This window comes from Rhinolophus sinicus, linkage group LG16, assembly GCF_036562045.2.
Source record: "Rhinolophus sinicus isolate RSC01 linkage group LG16, ASM3656204v1, whole genome shotgun sequence".
Classification (NCBI taxonomy): Eukaryota; Metazoa; Chordata; class Mammalia; order Chiroptera; family Rhinolophidae; genus Rhinolophus; species Rhinolophus sinicus.
This window is the reverse complement of record NC_133765.1, coordinates 7413972-7439000: the sequence shown is the minus strand read 5'-3', so window position 1 is coordinate 7439000 and position 25029 is coordinate 7413972. Positions and strand designations below refer to the sequence as shown.

At 39.4% G+C, this 25029-nt stretch overlaps 1 protein-coding gene across 8 annotated transcripts in view; it reads left to right on the top strand.

Annotated features, from left to right (window-relative positions):
- NTM (neurotrimin) overlaps positions 1-25029 on the top strand; it is a 1000590-nt gene that overhangs the window by 935006 nt on the left and 40555 nt on the right. For 5 of the 8 annotated variants that reach the window (XM_074321813.1, XM_074321812.1, XM_074321814.1 and 2 more), the window contains one exon: positions 21723-21779. The exons of the other annotated variants lie outside the window; for them this stretch is intronic. In XM_074321813.1, coding sequence (XP_074177914.1) covers positions 21723-21779 — 57 coding nt within the window. The remainder of the gene's footprint in view (positions 1-21722; positions 21780-25029) is intronic. 8 annotated transcript variants of the gene reach the window in all.

The following is a 25029-nucleotide window of genomic DNA, read 5'->3' as shown; positions in this document are numbered from 1 at the left end:
TTTTGAGGAACTTCCACACTGACTTCCATAACGGCTGTACCAGTCTGCATTCCCACCAACAGTGTATGAGGGTTCCTTTTTCTCCACAGCCTCTCCAATACTTGTTACTATTTGTCTTGTTGATGATAGCCATTCTGACTGGAGTGAGGTGGTATCTCATTGTGGTTTCTATTTGCATTTCTCTGATGATTAGTCATGTTGACCATTTTTTCATATATCTATTTGCCATTTGTATGTCCTCTTTGGAGAAATGTCTCTCCAGGTCCTCTGCCCATTTTTCAATTGGGTTGTTTGTTTTTTTGTTGTTGAGTTGCATGAGTTCCTTGTATATTTTTGATATTACCGCTTATCAGAGGAACTGTTTGCAAAAACCTTCTCCAATTTAGTTGGTGGCCTCTTTATTTTGTCAATGGTTTCTTTTGCTGTGCAGAAGCTTTAAGTTTCATATAGTCCCATTCATTTATTTTAGCTTTTACTTCCATTGCCTTTGGAGTTAAATTCATAAAATGCTCCTTGAACCCAAGGTCCATAAGTTTAGTACCTATGTTTGCTTCTATGCAGTTTATTGTGTCCGGTCTTATGCTTAAATCTTTTATCCATTTTGAATTAATTTTGGTACATGGTGACAGATAGCAGTCCAGTTTCATTATTTTGCACGTGGCTATCCATTTCTCCCAGCACCATTTATTGAAGAGTCTGTCTTTCCTCCATTGTATGTTTTTATCTTCTTTGTCAAAAATTATGTGTCCATATTCATGTGGTTTTATTTCTGGGTTCTCAATTCTATTCCATTGGTCTATGTGTCTGTTTTTCTGCCAATACCATGCTGTTTTGATTATTGTAGCCCTATAGTACAAGCTAAAGTCAGGGAGTGTGACACCTCCAGCATTGATCTTTTTTCTTAGGATTGCTTTGGCTATTCGGGGTCCTTTGTGGTTCCAAACAAATCTGATGATTTTTTGTTCTATTTCTTTAAAAAATGCCATTGGGATTTTGATGGGGGTTGCATTAAATCTGTATATTGCTTTGGGTAACATGGCCATTTTAACTATGTTGATTCTTTCAATCCATGAACATGGAATGTCTTTCCATTTTTTTGTGTCTTCTTCAATTTCTTTTAAAAATCTCTTATACTTTTCAGCATATAGGCCTTCCACATCCTTGGTTAAGTTTATTCCTAGGTATTTTATTATTTTTGCTGCAATTGCAAAAGGAATTGTTTTTTTGTTATTCTTTTTCTGAGATTTCATTGTTAGTATCTAGGAAAGCAATGGACTTTTGTACGTTGATTTTGTAGCTGGCAACTTTACTGTATTCGTTGGTTTCTTAAAGCTTTTTGGGGGAGTCTTTAGGGTTTTCTATATATAGCATCATGTCATCTGCAAAAAGTGATAATTTAACTTCTTCATTCCCAATTTGGATGCCTTTTATTTCTTTCTCTTGCCTGATTGCTCTGGCAAGGACTTCCAACACTATGTTGAAAAGCAGAGGTGATAGGGGACAGCCCTGTCGTTTTCCTGAATGTAGAGCAAAGGGCTTCAGTTTTTCACCATTAATTATGATATTATCTGAGGACTTGTCATATATGGCCTTCATTATGTTAAGGTATTTTCCTTCTATACCTATTTTATTAAGTGTTTTAATCATAAATGAATGTTGTATCTTGTCAAGTGCTTTTTCTGCATCAATTGATAAAATCATATGATTTTTGTCCTTTATTTCGTTTATGTGAGGTATCACATTGATGGATTTGCATATGTTGAACCATCCTTGTGCCCCGGGGATGAACCCCATTGGTCATGATGAATAATCTTTTTAATGCATTGTTTTATTCGATTTGCTAGAATTTTGTTTAGGATTTTTGCATCTGTGTTCATCAGATATTGCTCTGTAGTTTTCTTTTTTTGTGTTGTCCTTACCAGGTTTTGGTATCAGGGTAATGTTGGCCTCATAAAATGAGTTAGGGAGTACTGTCTCTTCTTCAATTTTTTGGAAGAGTTTGAGCAGGACTCGTATTAGATCCTCTTTGAAGGTTTGGTAGAATTCACTAGTGAAGCCATCTGGTCCCGGACTTTTGCTTTTGGGAAGGTTTTGTATAACTGATTCAATTTCGTTACTGGTGATTGGTCTGTTTAGATTTTCCAGTTCTTCATGGTTCAGCCTTGGAAGGCTATATGTTTCTAAGAACTTGTCCATTTCTTCTAGGTTATTGAATTTGGTGGCATATAGTCCTTCATAGTATTCTTGGATGATCCTTTGTATTTCTGTGGTGTCCGTGATAACTTCCCCTTTTTCGTTTCTGATTTTGTTAATTAGTGTCTTCTCTCTTTTTATCTTAGTGAGTCTAGCCAAGGGTTTGTCAATTTTGTTAATCTTTTCAAAGAACCAGCTCTTTGTCGCATTAATTTTTTCTATTGCCTTTTTATTCTCTATTTCATATAGTTCTGCTCTGATTTTTGTTATTTCCTTTCTTCTGCTGACCTTGGGTTTCACTTGTTCTTTTTCTAGTTCTTTAAGGTGTAACATGAGGTTATTTACTTGGGATTTTTCTTGTTTCTTGAGACAGGCCTATAATGATATAATTTTCCCTCTTAAAACTGCTTTCACTGCATCCCCAAAATTTTGGTAGGATGTATTTTCATTGTCATTCTTTCTATGTATCTTTTGATCTTTCCTCTAATTTCTTTTTTACCCAGTCGTTCTTTAAAAGTATATTGTTTAATCTCCATGTATTTTTGTTTTTTCCTGCTTTGTTTTTGCAGTTGATATCCAATTTCAAAGCCTTGTGATTAGAGAATATGCTTGGTATGATTTCAATCTTCTTAAATTTGCTGAGGCTGATTTTATGTCCCAATATATGGTCTATCCTTGAGAATGTTCCATGTACACTAGAAAAGAATGTATAGTCTGATGTTTTAGGATGAAGTACTCTATATATGTAAATTATGTCCATTTCATCTAATGTGTCCTTTAGGGCTGCTATTTCATTATTTGTTTTCTGTTTGGATGATCTATCCATAGCTATCAATGATGTATTTAACTCCCTTAGAATAATTGTGTTTTGGTCAATTTCTCCCTTTAGTTATGTTAGTAGTTGCTTGGTATATTTCAGTACTCCCTGATTGGGGGCATAAATATTGATGATTGTTATGGCTTCTTCTTGTATAGTCCCTTTTACGATTATGAACTGTCCATCTTTGTCTCTTGTTATCATTTTCACCCTGAAATCTGTTTCATCTGATATCATTATGGCTACACCTGATTTTCTCTGGGTACCATTTGCTTGGAGTGTTAATTTCCACCCTTTCACTTTTAGTCTATGCTTGTCCTTGTAGCTGAGATGTATCTCTTGGAGGCAGCATATGGTGGGGTTTAGTTTTTTGATCCAATCTGCTACTCTGTGCCTTTTTATTGGTGACTTCAGTCCATTTACATTTAGGGTGATTATTGATATGTGAGGATTTCCTGTCATTCTATCTTTAGTTTTCTGGTAAGGCTGTGTCTCCATTGTTTCTTTGCCTTTTTGTTGTTGTCTATTATTTCTGTGTGGTGGTATTCTATGATGTTTCCCTCTGTTTCTTCTTTTATTACAGTACATATTTCAGTTCTGGATTTTTTTTTGAGTGGTTACCATTAATTTTATGTAAAGAAAGTTTAATATTTAGAGTATTCCATTTTCTTCAGCACACTTACTTTCTCCATTCCCGTATTCCAGTTCAGGCCTGTACTCTCCCCCTATTTATGTTTGGTTGCCACAAATTGTCCCTGTTGATGGTGGTCGAATAGCCTCCTTTAGTATTTCTTGTAGTGCAGGTCGTGTATTAGAAAATTCCCTCAGCTTCTGTATGTCTGGAAAGGTCTTTATTCCTCCTTCATATCTAAAGGATATCTTTGCTGGATATATTCTTCTTGGCTCATAATTTCTCTCTTTCAATAGTTTGAATATTTGGTTCCACTCCCTCCTGGCTTGTAGAGTTTCTGCTGAAAAATCTGATGATAATCTAATGGGCTTTCCTTTGTAGGTTACCATCTTCTTTTCCCTGGCTGCCTTGAGGATTCTTTCTTTGTCGTTGATTTTAGACAGCTTCAATACAATGTGCCTTGGAGAAGGCCTGTTGGGATTGAGGTAATTAGGTGTTCTATTTGCTTCTTGGATTCGAGGATCCAGTTCTGTCCACACGTTTGGGAAGTTCTCATAGACAATTTGTTTGAATATATTCTCTGTTCCCTTCTCTCTTTCTTCTCCTTCTGGTATGCCCATTATTCTTACATTGCTCTTTCTGATGGAGTGAGGAAGTTCTTATAGAGTTCTTCCATTTCTTTTAAGTCTCAAGTCTCTTTCTTCTTCCATCTGTGTGATTTCCAGGTTTCTATCTTCAATGTCACTGATTCTTTCCTCCATCTGGTCAACTCTACTAACTAAGCTGGTTATTTCACTCTTAATTTGTTCTATTGAGTTCTTAATCTCCAGAAATTCTATTTGGGTCTTTTTTATAATTTCAATCTCTTTCGTAAAATGCTCATGCTTTTCTTTGATTGTGTTTCTGATTTCATTAAACTGTCTTTCTGTGTTTTCTTGCATCTCATTGAGTTTTTTCAGAACTGCAATCTCGAATTCTCTGTCATTTAAGTCACATATTTCCATATCTTTAAGTTCCTTTCCTGGAGACTTTTCACTTTCTTTCTGAGATGTCTTGTTGCCTTGGTTATTCGTGGCAATTACTGATTTACTATTTCTCTTCCTAGACATCTACTGGAGTGGCTTCTGCAACAGGTTGATAGGAAGAGCTCTTTCTTTTGTTTTCCAGTACTTGTTGGTAGAATGTTTTATTTTCTCTCTGACTGCAGCCTTTTTTTTCTCTCTCACATGGTAGTACTATGGTTTCTCTGCACTATTCCAGCTTCTCACAAAATGGGGGGATTACCTTGGAGATGGGCTTCTCCTCTGTTAATAGTTCACCTAGGTCACAGGGCGCAGTGTCCGTGTGGGTATGCAGAGAGCTTTTGAAGTTCCAAAGCTCTTTCTGCACCAGATTCAGAGCCCGTGTATTTCAGCAGTTCTGTTTACTCCTGCAGGGATCCTCCCAGATAGGTGGGGCCAGGGGCAGGGTGAGTTGTGAAAGGTGGCCCAGAGCAATGGCAGCGACCACCACCACATCCAGTCCTGCTTCCACAGCTCCCTCCCCTTTGCCAGAACTAGTTGTGCTGCGAATTTGTGTCTGCGGTCCACAGTTCTCAGTACAGCAAATATTCTGTTCTTTTGATCTGACACTGCTACTGTTCTGCTTCTAGCACTGGGCAGGTGGGGGCGGGGCGAGCTCTGGGAGGGTAGGGAGGGGGCAGCTAGTCTCCGTGCCTTAGGCTTCTGTTCTCTGCTCGGCAGTGAGGGCTTAAACCACCGTTTTCAGCCTTCTTCCCTCAGTCTTTGCTCCGAGGTCTTTGCCGTGAGCGTTTGGTTTGGCCGTGTTATATGCTGCCCCCTCAGCCCTGTGGGCCATAAGTGGAGCCCTAACAGTCCAAGTTCTTCCCTGTCCCGCAGCTGCAGTAGTTCCAGGATGCAGCGAGCTCGGAGCCCTGAGCTAGTTCTGCATCCTGTGCCCGCGCGGCTCCATCTCCACACTTCTCCCTTTCCTCCTCCCCCGCTCGTGCGATTCACCCACCTGTAGGTGAAATCAGTATTGGGCCTCTTCGTCTTGCCTGTCTGCTGTGCAGGGAGTCCTTTGTGGAGTTACTGTTGTTCGATTAGTTGTAAATTCCAGGGGAGCTTTACAGAGGCTCACCTCACGCCGCCATTTTGATGACATCTCCCTCATTGCCGAATCTAATAGGCACTTCCTCATCTACTTCACCTATCTGCCTCTTTTTGTATGGTTTACAGATGGCCCACTGTTCCTTTCAGATTTTTGTTCCTTTGCTTGACTCTGTTGCACTTAGCTGTTGCAGTGTAAGAACTCATCCTCAAGCTCAGTGGTGTAAACTAACCATTTGATTGTGCTCACCACTACTTTAGGTCAGGTGTTCGGACAGAGCACAGCAGGGACAACGTTTATCTGCTCCATGATGCATGGGGCCTCACCTGGAAAGACCGGAAGGCTGGGTGACTAGATGACTTGGGGCTGGAATCATCTGGAGACATCCTCACTCTCCTATCTAATTGCTGATATTGACTATTGGCTGAAACCTCTACTAGGCTGTCAGCCAGACACCTACACACAGTTTCTCTGAGTTGTCTGTTTGGCCTTGTTTGGACTTTCTCACAGCAAACTGGCTGGCTTACTAGAGAAGAGGTGAAGCTGTGATACAATCCCACCCATATCCAAGGGGAGGGGATCATAGGCTCCACTTCTCAATGAGAGGATTGTCAAGTCGTTGTGGCCTGGGAGACACTGTCCAGAGATCTTTGGAAAACAGTCTGCCTTCGCCTCAGAACACTCTGTCATGGTTCCCCTCCCTCTTTGAAATTCCGTTGTTAACCTTAGTTTGGACTCTTGTTCTACTTACTGCTTAAATGAAAATAATGCAGAGTATTATGTGACACGGATTGACCCCTCTTTTCACTCTACACTTTCTTCTTTTATCACACTCAAGTCTCCAACTGTAAGTACCACCAATATGTAGCTGCAATATACAATGTAACAAGCACATTTGTGTGGTTCAGACTTCACTCCTGAGCTCCAAATCTACACAGCTATTTATAAGACGTGCCATTTTAATGCCTTACAGCCAAATAAAGAATTCAAACTTATATTATCCGAATTAAATTCATCATTGGTTCCCTGTATTCATTATTACAAGGAATACTACCACTGTCTTATTCTCTGACAGAAAATTGGAAGCTATCTTAGATTCCTTCTTTTTATTCCACATATCTTTTCAATTGTTTCCAAGTCCAAGTCAAATATCTTTCAATATATTAATTTCTTTCCATCCCCACTGTCATTGACTAGTTGAGACACATAATATCTCTTACTAGGATCATTGTACGCTTTCTCTTACCGTATCATTTTGTCTTTTAGACAAAATGTGCTGCACTTCATCCTGCCTTCTGCTACTAGAGGGCACTGTTGATCATATGTATCTGACTATGTTCCTTTCTTGTGCAAATTTTGCAAATGGTTTCCTTCCCATGCTTCTCGGGAGTATCCAAAAAGCCTTTGCTTGTCATGTTCAGATATCCGCCCAGATGTCCACACTTAATGCTCTCCATTCTTTCCACAATGGCACTTTGAACCCTGCGATTAACAAACTGCTTATAAACATCTCTTAAAACACTATATTATTTTATGCCTCTGAGCCTTTGCACATGTCAGTCCACTTGCCTGAAATCTAATCCCCTCTCCTTATCTCCCAGGCTTTTTGTTTATATTTGTCCTTTTAAAATCTCAATTTAAGTGTTACCTCGTCTATGACCATTTCCCTGGTAAGCAACCAAATAACCCCCTTCACTCACTCACACACACGCGCTCCAAAATTAATGATTGCAATAATTCAGTGAACATAATACTGTGATTTCATAGATTCCTCTGCATACCTCCAATATAAAACAGCACAGCATGTTATAATGGTTGTGTTACATAACTCTGTAGGCTGTAAGCCTCTTAATGGGAGAGCTCTGCCTCAGCAACCCCTTATGCGTCAGTAATGATAGTATCTCCTACCACTGCCCGTCATTGTTGTCGGAATGGGTGCCATGGTCAACAGAACTTCATTTATTGTCCACCTCTAGTTCACAATAGGAATTCAGACATCTGTTTTGAGTTTTTAAATAAATAAAGTGTGAGCTGTTGTAGGTGCTCACTCAGAGCTATTAAATGGTTGATGAGAAGAAAGGGACCTCCATGGACCCAAACTGCGGGCATTAGAGAAGTCCTTCTTTGCACATAGGGCAGGAAGTGTGATTTGCCAGATTACAAAAACCAAGTAAGTAAATGTGAAGTTTGCTACGAAAACGCCCTGATTTAGCTTAAAGGCTATGGATATCGATATTCTAAAGAAAAAATAGCAATTTGGCATGATGAAAGTCCAGGCCTTTCCATCAAACGTACTCTGGCCCCATTACCTGAGCCCAACCCGGCTCTCGGGCTTTCGGGGCTATGCTAGCCTGCGCTCCCCTCGAGCACACCTGCAGAGGCTCCCAGGCCTCATGCTGTTCTCAGTCTTATTTTGGTGAGTTCTCCTAGGATTTGCCTCCATTTGTTTCTGGTTCTGCAGGCCCCACCTAGATATCAAAGGTACAAATATGAATTCTTCACCTTTCTGTGGAGTTGGCTGTCACTGCCTATGAGGCTACAAGGACTCTGGAGGAAGATCATGCCTTAGGCAAATAATATGATTTCATTTTTAGCAGCTTTTATTTTTTGGGGGGTCTCTATTGCATTGTAGACATTTTTTATAGCGGTCATACATCTTCATTTAATTTTATTCAACACGTGCTGCTTTAAAATTGCCACACTGACACCGAGTATCATTCATTTAATAACTGAATTCTGTTCACAGCTATAAAGAAGTGACCCTGGGTATGACCAGCAGTCATTTAGAGCATGGCCACATTTTGATTGGTTAGATCTCCTGTTAGTCCACTTAGTCTACACACCGATTACTAAAGGATAGTCGCAAGCCTGCAGGGGGCAGGGACTTTTCTTACAGGGAAGTAACATTGCTACTTTTCTGAGTATATAATTATGTTTAAGTAAATATCTGACAGTGGCTAAGAAAATAAATTCTGTGCATATAAAAGCACAATGTACCCCCCGTAAAAAGGAAAATAATTGAAAAACAAAACAAAACATGTTTTTCACAATTTCACTTATGCAAATAACACAGAAACATTTGTTCACTTTCAATTGGGGCTGTTTATTGTGTCCTAATAAATGATTGAGGTCCTGGCCCTCCCACTGGGCACTGACTGTGGGAAAACCTTTTATAAACAACCCCAGTCTGTTCTTATTAGAAATCTAGAAGCTTGACGCCCAGAAATCGTCTGTGAAGCCTGATTGCAAAGCGCGAAGCATGAAACCCAAAGCGTGGCTAGACAGCAAGCATTCACTCACATATAGGTCAAGTACAGGCATATTTTTCTTTTGGGTTTGGAATAGGGGTTAATCACACAATCTAGAAAGCGTTCAGGAATCCAGCCTTGTGAATTCTCACAGTTATGGGTAATATCAAAAATTAACCTCACACATGATAAAGAGAACAGGAAAGCTGAGAATTCTTTCAAGTCTTCAAAAAACAGTACTGTAATATTAATAACGTAGATGAAATGTATTTTTATTAACTCCTACTTCTACAGTTTCAACCAGTGTACTTTAAGCCCACATCTTATAATACTGTGATGTGTTGTTGCCAAAATTAACTACATATTGATATTTCAGAAATGCTGGTGGGCCTTTATGTAACTAGTTGCTATTTTACCTCAAAAAAAATAATAAATAATGCTTCCTGTTTTTACTTTTACTTATCTGGAATAAGTAGCTATTGACATCTGCTGAAGTCAGTATAAAGATTTATTTACCTGAGTGCAAATATTGACCAATAGGGAGCTTGGCTCAGTGTTTATATTGAAGGACAATAAATTGTGATATTGACTGGGCTGAGACATCAATATTTGCATTGTTGTAAACATTTAAAAAATCTCCATGAAATATTCTTCAGAAATTCTCTTGTCATCAGACTAGCTGAGCTGGAGCTGGTTAGGGAATAGCTTGTGTCTGGAAGCAAGTGGTTAACATGAAATAGCTATAAATTGTTCTGGTTTCCAAGTTTACACAAAGACACATTTTTTAAGGTAATAGATAATGGTGATTATTAGGAGCTTTCAGATTACAATCCCAAACCCCACCCCCAATTAGAGGATTTTTGTCTAAAACAGCCCTGAACAAATATTCTCTATGATCAGCTTATGTCTTGAAAATCTCATATTAGACAAAGAATATCTGATCCCCAATACAGTGAAACATTATTAATTCCAACTAGACTAATTCATTACTTGGGATATATAGACTCAGCTGGGATGAAGGTTTCATTTGTGTTTACAGTAGAAAGATGGTTTAAAACAAATTAGGTCTGGTAAAATGATAAATTGTGTACTTATTAAATGTAACAGAGAAATCTACACAAACTCTTACAACTACCTATGAATGCTTGTGTTTACCTGCAACTTATTTAATACAGATGGTATGCATGTGTGTATTTATATAATATACGTAATTTTTAACTTATTGTTTGGTTTAGTCAAAGTGTGTTCATATGCACTTGAAAGAGATGAGGCAAGAGCAATTCATATTATATAATGTACAAATTAAACTTCTGGCTAACTTTTAACTCCTAATTATTTCCAAGTTGGTAAAGTTATAACCTCTGAGGCCTGCCCAGTAATACTAGGTGAGCGACTCAAGGTAATGAGCCGCACCTTTTGTAGAAGCACTGACTGAGTGGCTTAGTGCAGGGTTTGATCCCAACGTCTTTGTAAAGAAAGGTAACTATGACAGCATCCAGATCAGAGATCAAGGAGCTTGGGAAGATGAAGAAAACATAATGCTTATTAGTGTTTGAGCATGAATTTGGATAAAAAGTTTGCCATTTTCAAACATGGTTGCATCATGAGTATATTCCTAGGGGATGAAAAATAGAAAATGGAAAAGAAAGATCCTAGGTATGCCCTGCAGTTGCTTAAATCTCTTCGCTATGCTATTCTTCATAGTGCCCTGTCCTAAGTTCATGTTGGGGACTGACAGTGCCTTTAGCTAAGAGGGTTAGAAGGGGACGCCAAGATGGGCAAGACTGAAGTGGGCCTTTCCTGTGAAATGAGGGGCTTCTGAGGGAAAGCGGAAGTTTTCCTGCCAACAATGGTGGCTTCAGCTAAAACACTTCAGCTCTTGCCCAGTTCCAGTTCCCTTGCCAAATCCCTGTTCTGTCATGACTCTAGAGGCTCCATTTGCATCTCCTCCCACACCCGCTTTTTGTCTCTTCCTCCCTCTGGTCTCCTCACTCTCCCCTCTGCCCTCCCTGTGGGGAAGCTGTGGAATGCAATAGGAAGTCTCAGCCAGGTGGGCCTGTCCCAGGACTTCCAAAGGACTGATCAAACCTCCCTGGGGCCTCTATCACCCTGCCTCTGTAAAGGAAGATTGTTGTGAGGATTAAATAAAATAAGATATGCAAATATTTAGCAAGTAGAAGGCTCTAAACAGATGAGAATGTCCCTCCCTCCTCTAAGCTTTCTCTTTAAGCAGACAGACACCCAGTGCATTAGTTTGCTGGGGCTGCCATAACAAAGTACCATGGACTGGTGGCTTAAACAGCAGAAATGTATTTTCTCAGTGTCATAGAGGAGAGAGATCCAAAAACAAGGTGTTGGTAGGGTTGGTTTCTTCCTAGGCCTCTCTTGTTCGCTTGGAGATAGCCATCTTCTGCCTGTGTCCTCACATGGTCTTCCATCAGTGTGTGTCTTTACCTCCTCATTTTACAAGGACACCAGTTATATTGGATTAAGGCTCACCCTGATGGCCTCATTTTACCTTAATTACCTCTTTAAAGATGCTATTTGCAAATACAGTCACATTCTGTGGTACTGGAAGTTAGGGCTTTGATACATGAATTTGAGTTTGGAATGGACACAATGCAGCCAAAAATACCCAGTCACTCTTTGCCGTCTGTCTCCTTCAGCTCATTGCAAACCTGATTTGACTCTTGCCCCTGTGGCCATGGGAGGAAAGGGCAGGGCCTGTAGGAGCTGGGCAGTGTTTCTGGAGGCCTCTGGAAACCAGCCTTGACGGCCAGCACCGCAAATGCCAGAGTCATGAGGCTCAGAAATACTGGTACATAAATAACTTAGGAATTTGAGCTCATGGTTTTACCACAATGATGAAAGCACAGCTTAAAGATAGATGAGGTATTTACTTACCGGGGTGAGCTGTGCAGGGAAGGAGGAAGATTCTCTTCTGGGGCTCCTCTCACAGATAAGTAAGAAGGAGCAGGAGAAGGAAAGATGTACCACAGTCAGGAGCAAAGGGAAAGCTTCTCCTGCTGGTGCTTTTCTCTCCAGACGCATCCGGCTTCCCTGCTTCCCTGCTCCTCACTCCCCTCCCACCTGGAGCTCTCCTTCTTCAAAAGCCATCCTCGGTAGCATTCTCTTGGCCCACCTGCCCCGCAGAGCACTGAACCTTTACCTTGCCTTCTTCGTGGCTGCATTCCCAATTAGGAGACGTCCCGGCTTGTTCACATCCCCATGTGCCCCTCTCCACCTCACAGGAACATTGGAAGTCAGTTCTCTGAAGTCTCTTTGTACCTCTCTTCTCACCTTTGCAAACTTCTTTTTTTAATTGTCATGAACACCTTGAAGAAAACAGAACAAAGTATTTGTGCTCTGGATGGCTCTGTTTTCCTGACCGTCCGTCTCCATTCCAGCCCTGACCCAGTTGGCATCTTTTCTCTCACCATTTCTCCTTCCTCCCCACTCCAGGCCAGGGATACTGCTGTTCAGGAGCAGCCAGGAGTGGCCGTGGTGTATGCCTGGGCTTACCATGTGGCATGGCACTCCTACCTCACTTACCCCTGCCTCTCCTTGAGCTGTGTCTCCAGTCATTCCCACGAGGTCTACTTCACAAAACAAGTTTAGCTCTTAGCACAGAAGGTAATTTATTCTTTCCAGTGCACCCCTTTTTTCAGGGAAGCAATGAATCTTTCCTGTTTCCCTTCTTGGTTCTCTTTGCTGCCAGTCCCCTAAGCTGTCTGCCGCTGTCTTGGCCTTGACAGATGAGTCTCGCTCCACCAGGGTCTTTACAATTCAAGGCACAGTCAATCCTGTTGCAGATGGCAATCTGGTTAATGTGACTACTCCAGCTTATCCCGCTGCATCAGGAGACCAGTGGAGCTAAGCTCAGGGCTATCTCTTCCCAGGTAGGCAGAGTCGATGGACACCTACAAACTACGAGTCATTGGCTGTGAGGAAGACCAATCACCCCACATTCTGCCACCGGAAGCATGACTGCTGGCTAACAATCAACCATCAGTACCTTTAGTGTATTTGTGAAATAATAGCTTCTAATATTTATGCACTATTTTACAATTTACAGAATACTTCCATGTATTTAAATATTTAAGCTGACCTACAAACTGTACGGTAGATAAGTAATACCCTTTCGCTTTAATGAGAACATAAGATAAGCAACTTTCTAAGATAATACAGTAACAAGCTATAACTTAAACTAATCAGATCTAGGACAATGTAGGATATCTATTATAGAAGGCTGCCAATCTATAATTAATCAGAAGAGAAGTGTTACAAACTATTAATATTTCTTTTCATATGGGGTTGTTTCTGGTCCTTTCTTGGAAGAAGGTATATGTGTGGTTTGAAGGGTTGGAAGGTGATGAGAAAGAAGGAGACTTAGAAGTAACATATACGTGTGACTAAGGAAAAAGCTAGGAGAAAGAACACAAAATTACATACACTTTATATTTCTTACCACTACTTTCGCCACCAGAATGAGCAATTTTGGCCCATTTATTCTTGCCTCTCTACCAAGTTGTTGCTGCTAGAACTTTTCATACTTCATCACTGTGTCTGACAAAACTTGATATGCAGTTGTTCTCAGTGGGGCACTACTGGGGATATCCGTGAGGGCATTTTTGGTTGCCAGTATAACTGGAGGGCTCTCATGGCATCCAGTGGAAGTGGAGCCAGGAATACTGAATATCAGACTGTGTAGGGCAGTCGCACTTAGTGTTGAATTCATGTATCACGCCCATAGCGTTTCCACTGAGAAACTAAACTAGAGGGAAACATCAAACTCAGAAAGCTCTGGCATTTGTTCATGGACTCCCTGAGAACTCAGATTGACCATGCTGCTTTGCTTTTTCCTGTGCTTCTGTCTACTGGTCCTTCCTTTGAGAATTTTCTCCCTTGGATGCTATGTCCTTCTTACTCTTGAAATGGCTCAACCATAGAAATTCCTTTCCCTGAAACATGAAGAAGGACTTCCTCTTTTAAATTTTTCCTTGGTGTATATTTATTCTTCAGAATATTCTTTACGCCAGTTGAGACCCCTCAGGCTGTTGAGGACAGAGAATATGCTGTCTAATGCTCATCAATCACTCTTCCTGTCAGGTCTGTCTATCTAAACAGTTTTTAAGCCCTGTAGGCAAGGCCAGTTTCTGTTCTATTTGGTACAGAGTTGAGTGCTTTTCTCGACACAAACAATGGTGAAATAATGATTGTCGTAATCAGAATCATGGTTTTGGTAAGTGGAATATGCTAAGCTTTCCAAATGCTATTTTTCATAATCTATAGAATGAATAATGGAAGGAACATGAACCTCATGATTCAGATGTTCTATTTGGGTACATTTCCCCCCTAATAATTTGAGAGGAGTCTTTTTTATCCAGCACTGGGCCGGCCTATGCATCAGACTGGGTATGCATGTGACTGAGCAGTGTGACGCTGCGAGTGACTATGAGTTTAAAGTTCTGTGAGTTCCTGCGGGGGGAAAAAAAACAATTAATAAAATCTGGTTTATAAGAAAAAAATGAAACACTAAAAAGACTTAAAGAAAGGATCTAGTAGACAGAACAACCTCTGAAGAATATGATGATAGGAAGTCAAGTGTAAATGAATCAGGGACTTGTGATTCCATGAATGTTTCCTAATATAGAACATCTGAAAAAATAGATTTAAAGGGAAATAAATGTCCAACTAAATATTATGCTAAATAGAGAAAGAAAAAAACGTGCTAACATATGCATGAGTGAGCATGCATGTGAGTGTGTCTCAAATTAGCTTACAATTTTATGAGCTTACAGTTTTGGGTTTGTGTGCATGCCCAAAGAGAATACACGGGTGTATGTGAATAAAAGGAAAAATAGTGTTCTGGGGTGTGTTTAGTGTATATGTGTATATTTTGAAGAATATTGGGGAATAATTATGGCTATTCATTTTATAAACATTTATGTGGTTGGCAGGGATAATGTGTATTATCTCTTAAGACAAGACTGTTTAAAAGTAAAAAAATTAGTTATTTTATATGCTTTCTGAAATATAATCTCCTCTCTTGTCAGAAATCTTTAGCATTGTGTGCTATATAGAGACTAGAATCAGTGTTTCTCTGGGAATTGAAGCAAACAGTTCTACCCACCAGTACGGAGGGGAGACAGCCTGGACAGGACACAAAGCCTGGAGTAGAGAATGTGATTGTCAGTGGAATCCAGAAGCAAGAGCCATGAAGGCCAAAAGTGTTACAAGATTCCCAAGAGTCCCCAAGCTATTTAAAGAACACTGAGTTTCTCAGTTCACAGAAGATCCAGATGTACTTAAACTGAAAGACCAAGTAAATTTTTAAGAAGTTGTAAAACTTGGGAACATTCAAGATTCTGACACATGAAATACAGTTTGTTTGCCACCTATGTTGTACAACACATTGCCTTAGCTAGTAAAATTAACTACTTTTTAGTGTGCTTTTCTGTGAATTTTAACACCTGCATAAAGTCATGGATCTACCACCAATGGAACTGAACAGAATATACCACAGTCCCATCAACCCATGACATTTATCATGCTGCATTTTTGCAATCAAGATCTTACCCCTCTCTTAACCTCTGTTGTTCAGATTGGATGATTTTTATTCATCTATCTTCAAGTTCACTGACTCTATCTCCACTCTGCTATTGAAACTATCCAGTGAATATCTACAATTCAATTCCATTTTTCCATTCTTTATGGATTTTAGTTCTCTGTCAAAAATTTCTATCTTCATACTAATTTCAGGACTGTTCACATTTACTTCCTGGGCATAGTTATACTAGCTGCTTTACATTTGTGTTAATTGCAGCATATATGCCTTCTTCGGGTTGGTTTCTGTTAATTGTGTTTTCCCATGCAAATTCTCTAGGTTTCCTTTATTTTTTGGTATGATTAATAATTTTGGATTATATACTGCACATTTTCAATATTGTGTTAGTTGGCTCTAGATCCTGTTAAAATCCTTTGAGGATGTACTCAGAGGAAGGATTGGCTGTTTTAGGAGCCATTTAGTCCAATTGGATTCATGCTACAAATCCTGACCTTCCCTCTGTTGGCTGTGGTTCCAATACCAGATCCGTTTTCAAAGGCTTTGCAGTGTTTAAGGTATGTCCTCCATTGGCCAACTAGGACTCTGGTTGGTGGTAGATGCAATAGTTCAATTTTCAAAGCTTTTGGTAGACAGTTTTGGGCGAACTCCACACGTTTATCCGTGAACCTAGGACTTTCTCCACCGCTTTCTGTGACCCTTTCCTTGAGCTTCCTTCCATCTCTGTGATGTCTTCCCACAGCTACCGTGGGCCTCCTTTCTGTTCCCCCTGCCGAGAAAGCAAAAGGATGAGCCTCTCCAAATGTTTCTTATTTCCTATAACGGAGTCAAACAGCCAGGGAAAACAAGGAAAGAGAAAAAGGGAAAAGAAAAAAATGCCACGGAAATTCCTTCACATTTTCCAAGATCCTCTGGTCACAAAAATAGGATTTTTTTCAAGCTGTAGGTGTTTATATCGCCACCGGTGCTGCAACTGTTGCTGCTGCAAGGCTGCAGTTTCAGGAATGAGGCTTCTCTCAGGGCACAGCCAAGAGGAAGACGACTGACAACAACAACAACAAAAGGCAGGCTATGTCCTTGAAGCTCCCCATCCTGCTATTTCCCCCTTTCCCTATCCTCCGACATAAAAGAGAGAGTTTATCTTGAAGCTTTTTCAGTTTGCACCCAGCACACAGTTTTAGGCTTCTGGCTGCTCTGAGTCTAAGCCCGGAAAGATTGAGGAGGGGATGAAACAGGAAACTTGCCACTGTATGGTTCTTTCTTCGAGTTTTTATTTTCCTCCCCAATTTGCTTACTGGTATTTTTCAGAGTCCTCAGATAACTTTTTAAAAAATTTTTTAAATGTATTCTGTCCAGTTTTAATGAATGAAAGATTGGTCAAGGTGTGCTTACTCCATCTAAGCTGGAACTGCAAGTCCTGTAGAGAATTAATCATAATAACTGACTAGAATCAGTTCAAATTTTAAATTATCACCATGCATGTGTAATTTTCAACAATGAACAGACATCTCCTACTGCCAGGCCCTTTGTAAACCACTGATGTAGGAAAAATGACAGCTAAGAACAATGGGAAATGGGACTACAGAGGCATGTATGTGTGTCATGGGTTATCAAAGAATTTAATAAGGATGGATTCCTTCATTTTAGTTTTCTGAATATGCATTTGGATGTAGAGAGGATTACTTTAATAGACCCTGTCCATACAAGTATAGACAGAGAATTAATCTTAACTTAGTAAACTATAAATTCATTGAGAGCAGGTAACATATAAATTAATGAATTCATTCATTCATTCATTCATTCATTCAATAACTGTATATTGTAAATACTAAATATTACCGACGCAAAAATAATACATTCCCTTAATGGACTTTTAGTCTTACGGGATAAACAGATAAATAACCAAACCATTTCAATATAATGTAATAAGTGTTATAGGAAAAAGCACTCACTAATTAGGATGTACAGTGAAGAGAGGAACAAGAAGGTGTTATCCCAGAGGCACCAGAAAGGTTAAGCGATTCTCATAAGAGATTAAATCTAAGCTGGAAAGGAAGAGGCAGCCCAAGAGAGATATTCCAGGGGATAGCATGGGTAAAAACAGGGGAAAAAAACATAAGATGGCATCATTCTGTAATTACAGGGTTTTTTCAGTGAGACCTAAGCCAATTATGGAAATATTACTATATTAAGGGGGAAATTATAAAGACAGAAAGAAGGGTTAGTTCATGATGTACCATAGAATAATTTATGTGGAGTTTGGGTTAACAGGATCAGATATCCATACCTACCTAGTAGTAGTACTGAAAAAAATAAAATAGAAAATAACACCTGTAAATAAGTTTTGTAAATTAGAAAGTCCAGACACTATTTCATAGTCCAAGAAGTATAAGATAATAGAGGCAAAAATAGTGAGAAGAGGATAGATTCAAAAACATATTTCAAAGGGAGAATTAACAAGACTTAATGACGCAGTCAGTATTGTGGTTAGGGAAGATAAGTGTTGAGAATGACTTCCAGAATGGTGGTTTGAGCAATCTCATTGATAAAAGTGTAATTTCTTTAATAAGAGAAAAACTAAAGTTGGAAGGAGAAAATCAAGAACCCCATGTTGGACATGTCAGATGTGGTACACCTATGAGACTCCAGGTGACTGCTTTAGGGAGACCATTGCATATATGAGTCTGGGACCCACGAATGAGAAATCGGGTGGAGATATAAATTTGTGAGGCATTGCCATATAACTGGATGTTCAAAACTACTGGATAACATCCATCATGTGGGAAATGGTAATACAGTGAGAAAAGAAAAGAATGCTAGGACGTGGCTCTGAAGAATCCCAACACAGAGAGAGAGGTTCGATAAAATATGAGAAGCCAGTAAAGGAGATTTTAAAGGAGTATCCGGAAAGGTAAATGGACAAATAGGAGGATAAGGCATCATAGAACCACAGAGAAATTCATGTAAGAGAATTAGTTGTCTTTTAAGAAAGTGCTGAAATGTGTGCAATGAATTTGGCAATTTGTCAGTCACTTATGACGATAGTATGAGTAGGTTTAGTGGAGCGGTGTGGACAGAGCCCGATTGGACTGATTGAGATATAAATATGAGGTGAAGAATTCTAGAAAGCACATTTATTTGGACAATAGGTTCAAGAAGCTTTGTTGTGAAAAGGGGCTGTGAAATATGGGGTCAGCGGAGAGGAGTGGTGTTAAAGCAGATATTTAAAAGGTGAAAAAATCCAGGTAGATTACAACTACGCACTAAGACTGGGATAGCAAACTGATTTTCCTTTCTTGAGCTAAGTCATCTGCTTTTCATTTCTTGAGCTAAGTCAATTGGTGTGACTGCCCAGATCGGTATATTTAAAAATTTATATATATACTTGAGGCTAAGTAAATACATAAAGATGAGAGCAATACATCATTCATGGAAATAATCCAGCAGAGCAAAAGTGAATGGAGATGTAGGGGAAAGTACAGGTAATAGAGCAGAGTCCTCGAAAAGATGAGGAGGGAAGAAATCCATAGATCAAAGGTAGGAATTTGATTTTTGATAGAAGGAACAAGAGATAGTTGTTCTGTTAGACAGCTACTGTAACACAGGAATAAAGTTGAAGGAGTTGGGGGTAATTTCCAATGAGAAATTGCAATAAAGAGTCATAAAATCTGTTTCCTCAAACTTAGGAGACATAAGATAACCAGCACAGACATAGAAAGTTTGTAGATTTGATTGTGAGACAATGAGTGATGCCTGTCTAATGGCTTTTGTTTTGTTTTGTTTGTTTTTTATCTTCTCAGTGCAGCATGAGACAAGATCATTAACAGAGAATAGTATAAATAGGGAAGAGGATGATAAGACCAGGAGATGTTTGAAGAGAATGAAGGAGGAAATAATAAACCTTGAGAGTGGGAGAGTATGTTTGTCAGAGAAACACTAGAATTCCAGGGCAGTGATGAGAGCTTATGTGAGGGAGGTGACCACGAACGCATGGTGAAACCAAGCTGTTTGTTTGTGTGGTATTCCCAGAGTAGACACCGTGAAGACAGGTCTATCTAAAGTGGGGTTTCCTCATACTAGTGGAACAGACAGACAGAGGTGAAGTAAGTTGGGGTATTTTGCAGTGACAGATTACAATGATGGGTCATAAAAATCTAAGTTTTATCAAAAGGGATATAAAAGTGAAAAAGGCTAAAAAATGTTGAGTCAATGGATTTGAGCCACAGTGAAGTAAAATAATTGTTTCCATAAGCCACTGAGCAAATGTTTTGCAAAGATAGGCAGCCATGTATAGCGTGAGATGCTGAAATTCATGACTTGAGATACGGTACAACATCTGACAAGTGCCAGGTACAACTGTGGAGTAGGTCTCTAAAGTGTGCAAAGGGAAACTCATTGGATATAAGGAGATCAAGAATGTGAGATTAGGGTTTGGATAGATTGTATTTCTGGACAACAAAATCACTGAGCATGATGGGAGGATTGAGGATGGAGATAAAGACTGTAAGCCAGGAGCAAACATATTCAGTAAATGGGAAGCAATGGCCAGGAGGTCAGTAGGAAGCAAAAATGTGGTGAGGAAGAAGAGTGAAATTATTTGAATGTTACAAGCCTCAAAGGTATAGGGTTTTAAAAAGATGGGCTCCAGAAGTTTCATTGGAGAGCAAAGGTACCAACCAACAATAAAACAAATCAATAGTTTCCACTCGACAGGCAAGACGGTCTACAGTGGAATCCACACTCCCAAACTCGTTATGACAGGGAGGTGGAGGCAGCTCTCCAAGACGAGTGTGAGGATATAAGGGAACAACTGGCCATGCAGTTGTGAAGACTGGAGTGAAGACTGGAGGGCTTTGAAGGGAGAGGAAGTGTGGAGCTGAGTCAGATGGAAGGTTATATGAAACAGTGTGATATGAGACTACAGGAAATACGATGCTACTGGAGAGATTCTGTGTTTCCCTGAAAATAAGACCTAGCCGGACAATCAGCTCTAATGAGTCTTTTGGAGCAAAAATTAATATAAGATCCAGTCTGATTTTACTGTAATATAAGACCGGGTCTATATCATATCATATCATATCATATCATATCATATCATATCATGTAATGTAATGTAATATATAATATAATACCCAGTCTGATATGATATGATATGATATGATATGATATGATATGATATGATGATATGATATGACATGACATGACATAATATAATACCGGGTCTTATATTAATTTTTGCTCCAAAAGATGCATTAGAACTGATTGTCTGGCTAGGTCTTATTTTCGGGGAAATATGGTTGTACATCAGGGGTCAGCAAACTGCAGGCCTCAGGCCAAATCCAGCCTGCTGCCTGTTTTTTTGTTTGTTTTGTTTTTTGGTATGCCGTACAAGTTAAGAATTTTTGTTTTTAAGTTTATTGGGGTGACAATTGTTAGTAAAATTACATAGATTTCAGGTGTACAATTCTGCATTACATCATCTATAAATCCCATTGTGTGTTCACCACCCAGAGTCTGTTCTCCTTCCATCACCATATATTTGATCCCCCTTACCCTCGTCTCCCATCTCCTCCCCCCTTACCCTCGGCTAACCACTAAACTATTGTCTGTGTCTATGAGTTTTTGTTTCTCATTTGTTTGCCTTGTTCTTTTGTTGTTTTTGGTTTATATATCACATATCAGTGAAATCATATGGTTCTCTGCTTTTTCTGTCTGACTTATTTCGCTTAGCGTTATACTCTCAAGATCCATCCATGTTGTCACAAATGGTCCTATTTCATCTTTTCTTACCGCCGAATAGTATTCCATTGTGTCTTTATCCATTCATCTATTGAAGGACATTTTGGTTGTTTCCATGTCTTGGCCACCGTAAATAAAGCTGCAATGAACATTGGAGCACATGTGTCTTTATGGATTTTTTTTTACATTTTTAAATAGCTAATTATGAATCAAAAGAAGAATAACATTTTGTAACACATTAAGATTATATGACATTGAAATTTCATTGTTCATAAATAAAGCTTTATTAGAATGTAGCCACACTCATTTGCTTACATATTCTCCGTGGCTGCTTTATACTACAATGGCAGAGTTCAGTAGTTGCTACAGAGCCTGTTTGGCCTGCAAGGTCTAACATACTTGCTCTTTGATCTTTTACAGAAAAAAGTTTGCTGACTCTATTCTGCAGGACTGATAATGATGATCTCTTGGAGAAGAGTGGGTATTCAAGCTGGGGTCTTCACAGCATCATAGGATGCTCCAGTGGTGTTCAGGCCAGCTGTGCCCACTGCGTCATACAAAAGAACTACTCCCCGGGGGGTGACAATGGCTTTGAGCTTTGATGAGAACAGAGTAGTCATGGGAGCGAGTTTCTGATTTACCTAAGCAACTGGATAATTGCCTTTAGCAAACACTTCCATTCTGCTTGCTTTGTTTGATGTGTAATTTTATCATCTGCTTATGTTTTGGCTCTCTCACACTCGCCTCTCCATTTTTCCTGTCTATCTATCTATCTATCTGTCTATCTATCTATCTATCTATCTATCTATCTATCTATCTATCTATCTACCTATCTATCTACCTATCTATCTCTCTCTCCTGCCTTTAATGGCTGATGACTCAGCTGGCTCATTCACAAGCTTCTGCCCACTTCTCTACTGCACCTGGACGTCTTGGTGCAGTCTTATATGAGGCAATTAGTCTCCTGAAGTTAAGAATGCAAACAGAAATAAAGAATAACTTGTGGCCCATTAGTCAAGGTTATTAGTTTTTTCAACTTAAGGACCATGACATTTTGGCTGGTGACGAAGTAAAAAGTTTCTTTACCTGCTCTCTTGGGACGGTGGAAAAGGAAGAGAGTTAGTGGGCTTTAAGAAGGCCAGAGGACTGGGAATTAATGCAATTTAAGTAGAACAGTTAAAAATAGGTGGAGGTAGACAGAACATATGACTGTGAGTGGCAGGCAAAGCCCCTGGATCCTGAGAAAGAAGGAGGGCAGAGAAGTCAGGTAGGCATGAATGTGAGAACAGGGACTTTTCTTCCATCTATTTATGCATTTTAGTTTCTAACCTCTTCAGGCAGGTGATGGAGATTTCTCCAATATAGAATTGCCCTATAAGGCCAAGTTCAATATTTCTTCAGTGGAAACAGCTGTTGCTTGAAACCACATCGCCACTTGCCAGCCTCCATCTTTGCGTAGTGCTGCTCATTGTGGCACTTGTGTTTCTGTTGCAGAAGCTACCTCTTCTTCTCATGAGCCCCATTTTGTGTGGATGGCAGCACTTTTTTCCATGCCTATCCCAGGAAGGTAAAGAGTATAATCATATTTCCTACAATCATTCCACAACTAATTACATAGAAACAGAGCTGAATCACCAAGCTGATTCTACTTGGAAAGGATTCAACCGAATTGATGATGACATAAGAAAGCTCTCTGAGACACTTCTGATTAGGGCATGCTGTATCCTAACTCATTCAGAGGAAGTAGGGACATTAGCTACAAGAGCTTTTAACTAAGGATATTTGTGGAGATGGCCAAACCTGGCTTCTTTCTTATTCACTCCAGGCCTAGTTTGATGAAGGCTTTTTTTTTCAGTTTTTCAGACGTGTGGAATAAAATTCCTTAACTTTAGGTGATTTGAGAGGTCTTTTTATGTGTCCAGCCCTTTATCAGGGAAAAAAAATTAAAAATAAATACCCTAGAAGATTTCTGCTATCTTCTGGAAAGTCACCAAAGAAGCATTTAATAGTTCATTTTGACAGCTAGAACAGCCACCAAAATTATGTCAGTCAATTCATTCATTCAGTCTCTGACCTTATGATCATTTGTTCCCTCCTAAATCTTAAAAACTGTTATTGATATTGGATATATAAAGATAAATAAGAGTTTATTCTGCTATTCTGCCTTGGGAATTTGAGTCCAGTGGGGTAAAACATAGCAATGAAAAGCAATTACTTTAACATTAGAAACAAACAGACAAAAAAATTAATAGGATAGAAAGGAGGTAAGGAAATGTGTGTATCAAGAAAGGGCTGATACGTAAGGCTTCTTTAGAGTGATATCTAAGACTACTTTGAAGGATGCATAGACATTTGACAGTAGAAAAGCAGTTATTAGATACCAGGTAAAGAAGGAGAAGCTGCAAAGCATGATAAATGCCTCATGTTTTAGGAACTGTGCTGGTGAGTGCAGTGGGTGTGGGAAGAAAGGAGTTGGTAATAGAAGAATCTGGAGATGCAGACAAGAGCCAGCTCATGAGGAGCCTTTATATACCGTGTCCATGAGGAATGTGGAGCACGGAAAGGATTTAAGCAGGAGCTAGATTGATTTTTATTTGGGGCAATTATTTTGACAAGAATTAAAATAATGAACTGGAGTCAGGGAGATCAGTAAAGAGGGTATTATAATAATCCAGAGTAGATAATGGGTGACTGAATTAAGATAGTTAACAATGAAAGGGGGGGGGTAAATAAAAAATAGTTAAATAAAATTGTGTGTGTGTGTGTGTGTGTGTGTGCTTGTGTGTGTGTAAAAGTACAGGCTCTGGTAGAATTCAAATAATTGGCTGGTCACTTACTAGATGTGTTTATTAACCTCTCTAAGCCACCTCTATCTCACAGGGTCATTATAAAAATGAAATGATAATGCATTTAAAACACTTGGCAGAGCTAATGCCCAGTCTATATTAGCCATTATTTAAAGACAAATTAAAAAACAACAACAACAACAAAAAGTTCACAATGATGAAGAAAAGAAGATAGATTTGAAAACTGTAAAGGTGATAAAAACAACAGGATTTGTTGATTGAAGATGAGGAGTGAGACAAAGGGAAGAATCAACTGTGACTCTCTATTTTAGGAGAATGGGGAGTTAGCCACGCTAACAACCGAGATTAATGGATATTGGGGTGAGAGCAGGTTTGAGGGGAAAGATGGTGATTCAGCCTGTGGTGTCTATGAAACATACAGATGAGTCATTAGGTTGGTGGTTATGGGCCTGGAGTTCAGCAGATCCTCCTGGAATGGTGCTGTAGATGAGGAAATCGTGAGCGTAGCTGATAATTTAAAATGGAGGAATAGGATTTCAAAACATAGACAGATTAGGAAAGGGGACAGAAGTAGCAGAGGAGTGGACCTGATGGTAGGGTTGAGTCTCCTTCTTCCTGTAGTTTGTTCCTTCTAACATTTATTGACTCTCACACATTCCCATCACTCTTCTGTGCATTTGCACAAATTCTCTTATAGAATTCTCAGTCCCATCCTATGAGCAATTTAAAAAGTCTCCACATTTTACTAATGAGGGAGCTGAGGATCAATAACTTATTCAAGGCTACCTAATTGCTAAGAGAAATAGCCATAATCAGGATTCAGAAACACCGTGATGGTTCTGATAAATCACAGTTGTCTTGTTTTCATACATTGCATTCCATCCAGGACCCAGGTGTGCTTGCCTACGATTAGATTTTAT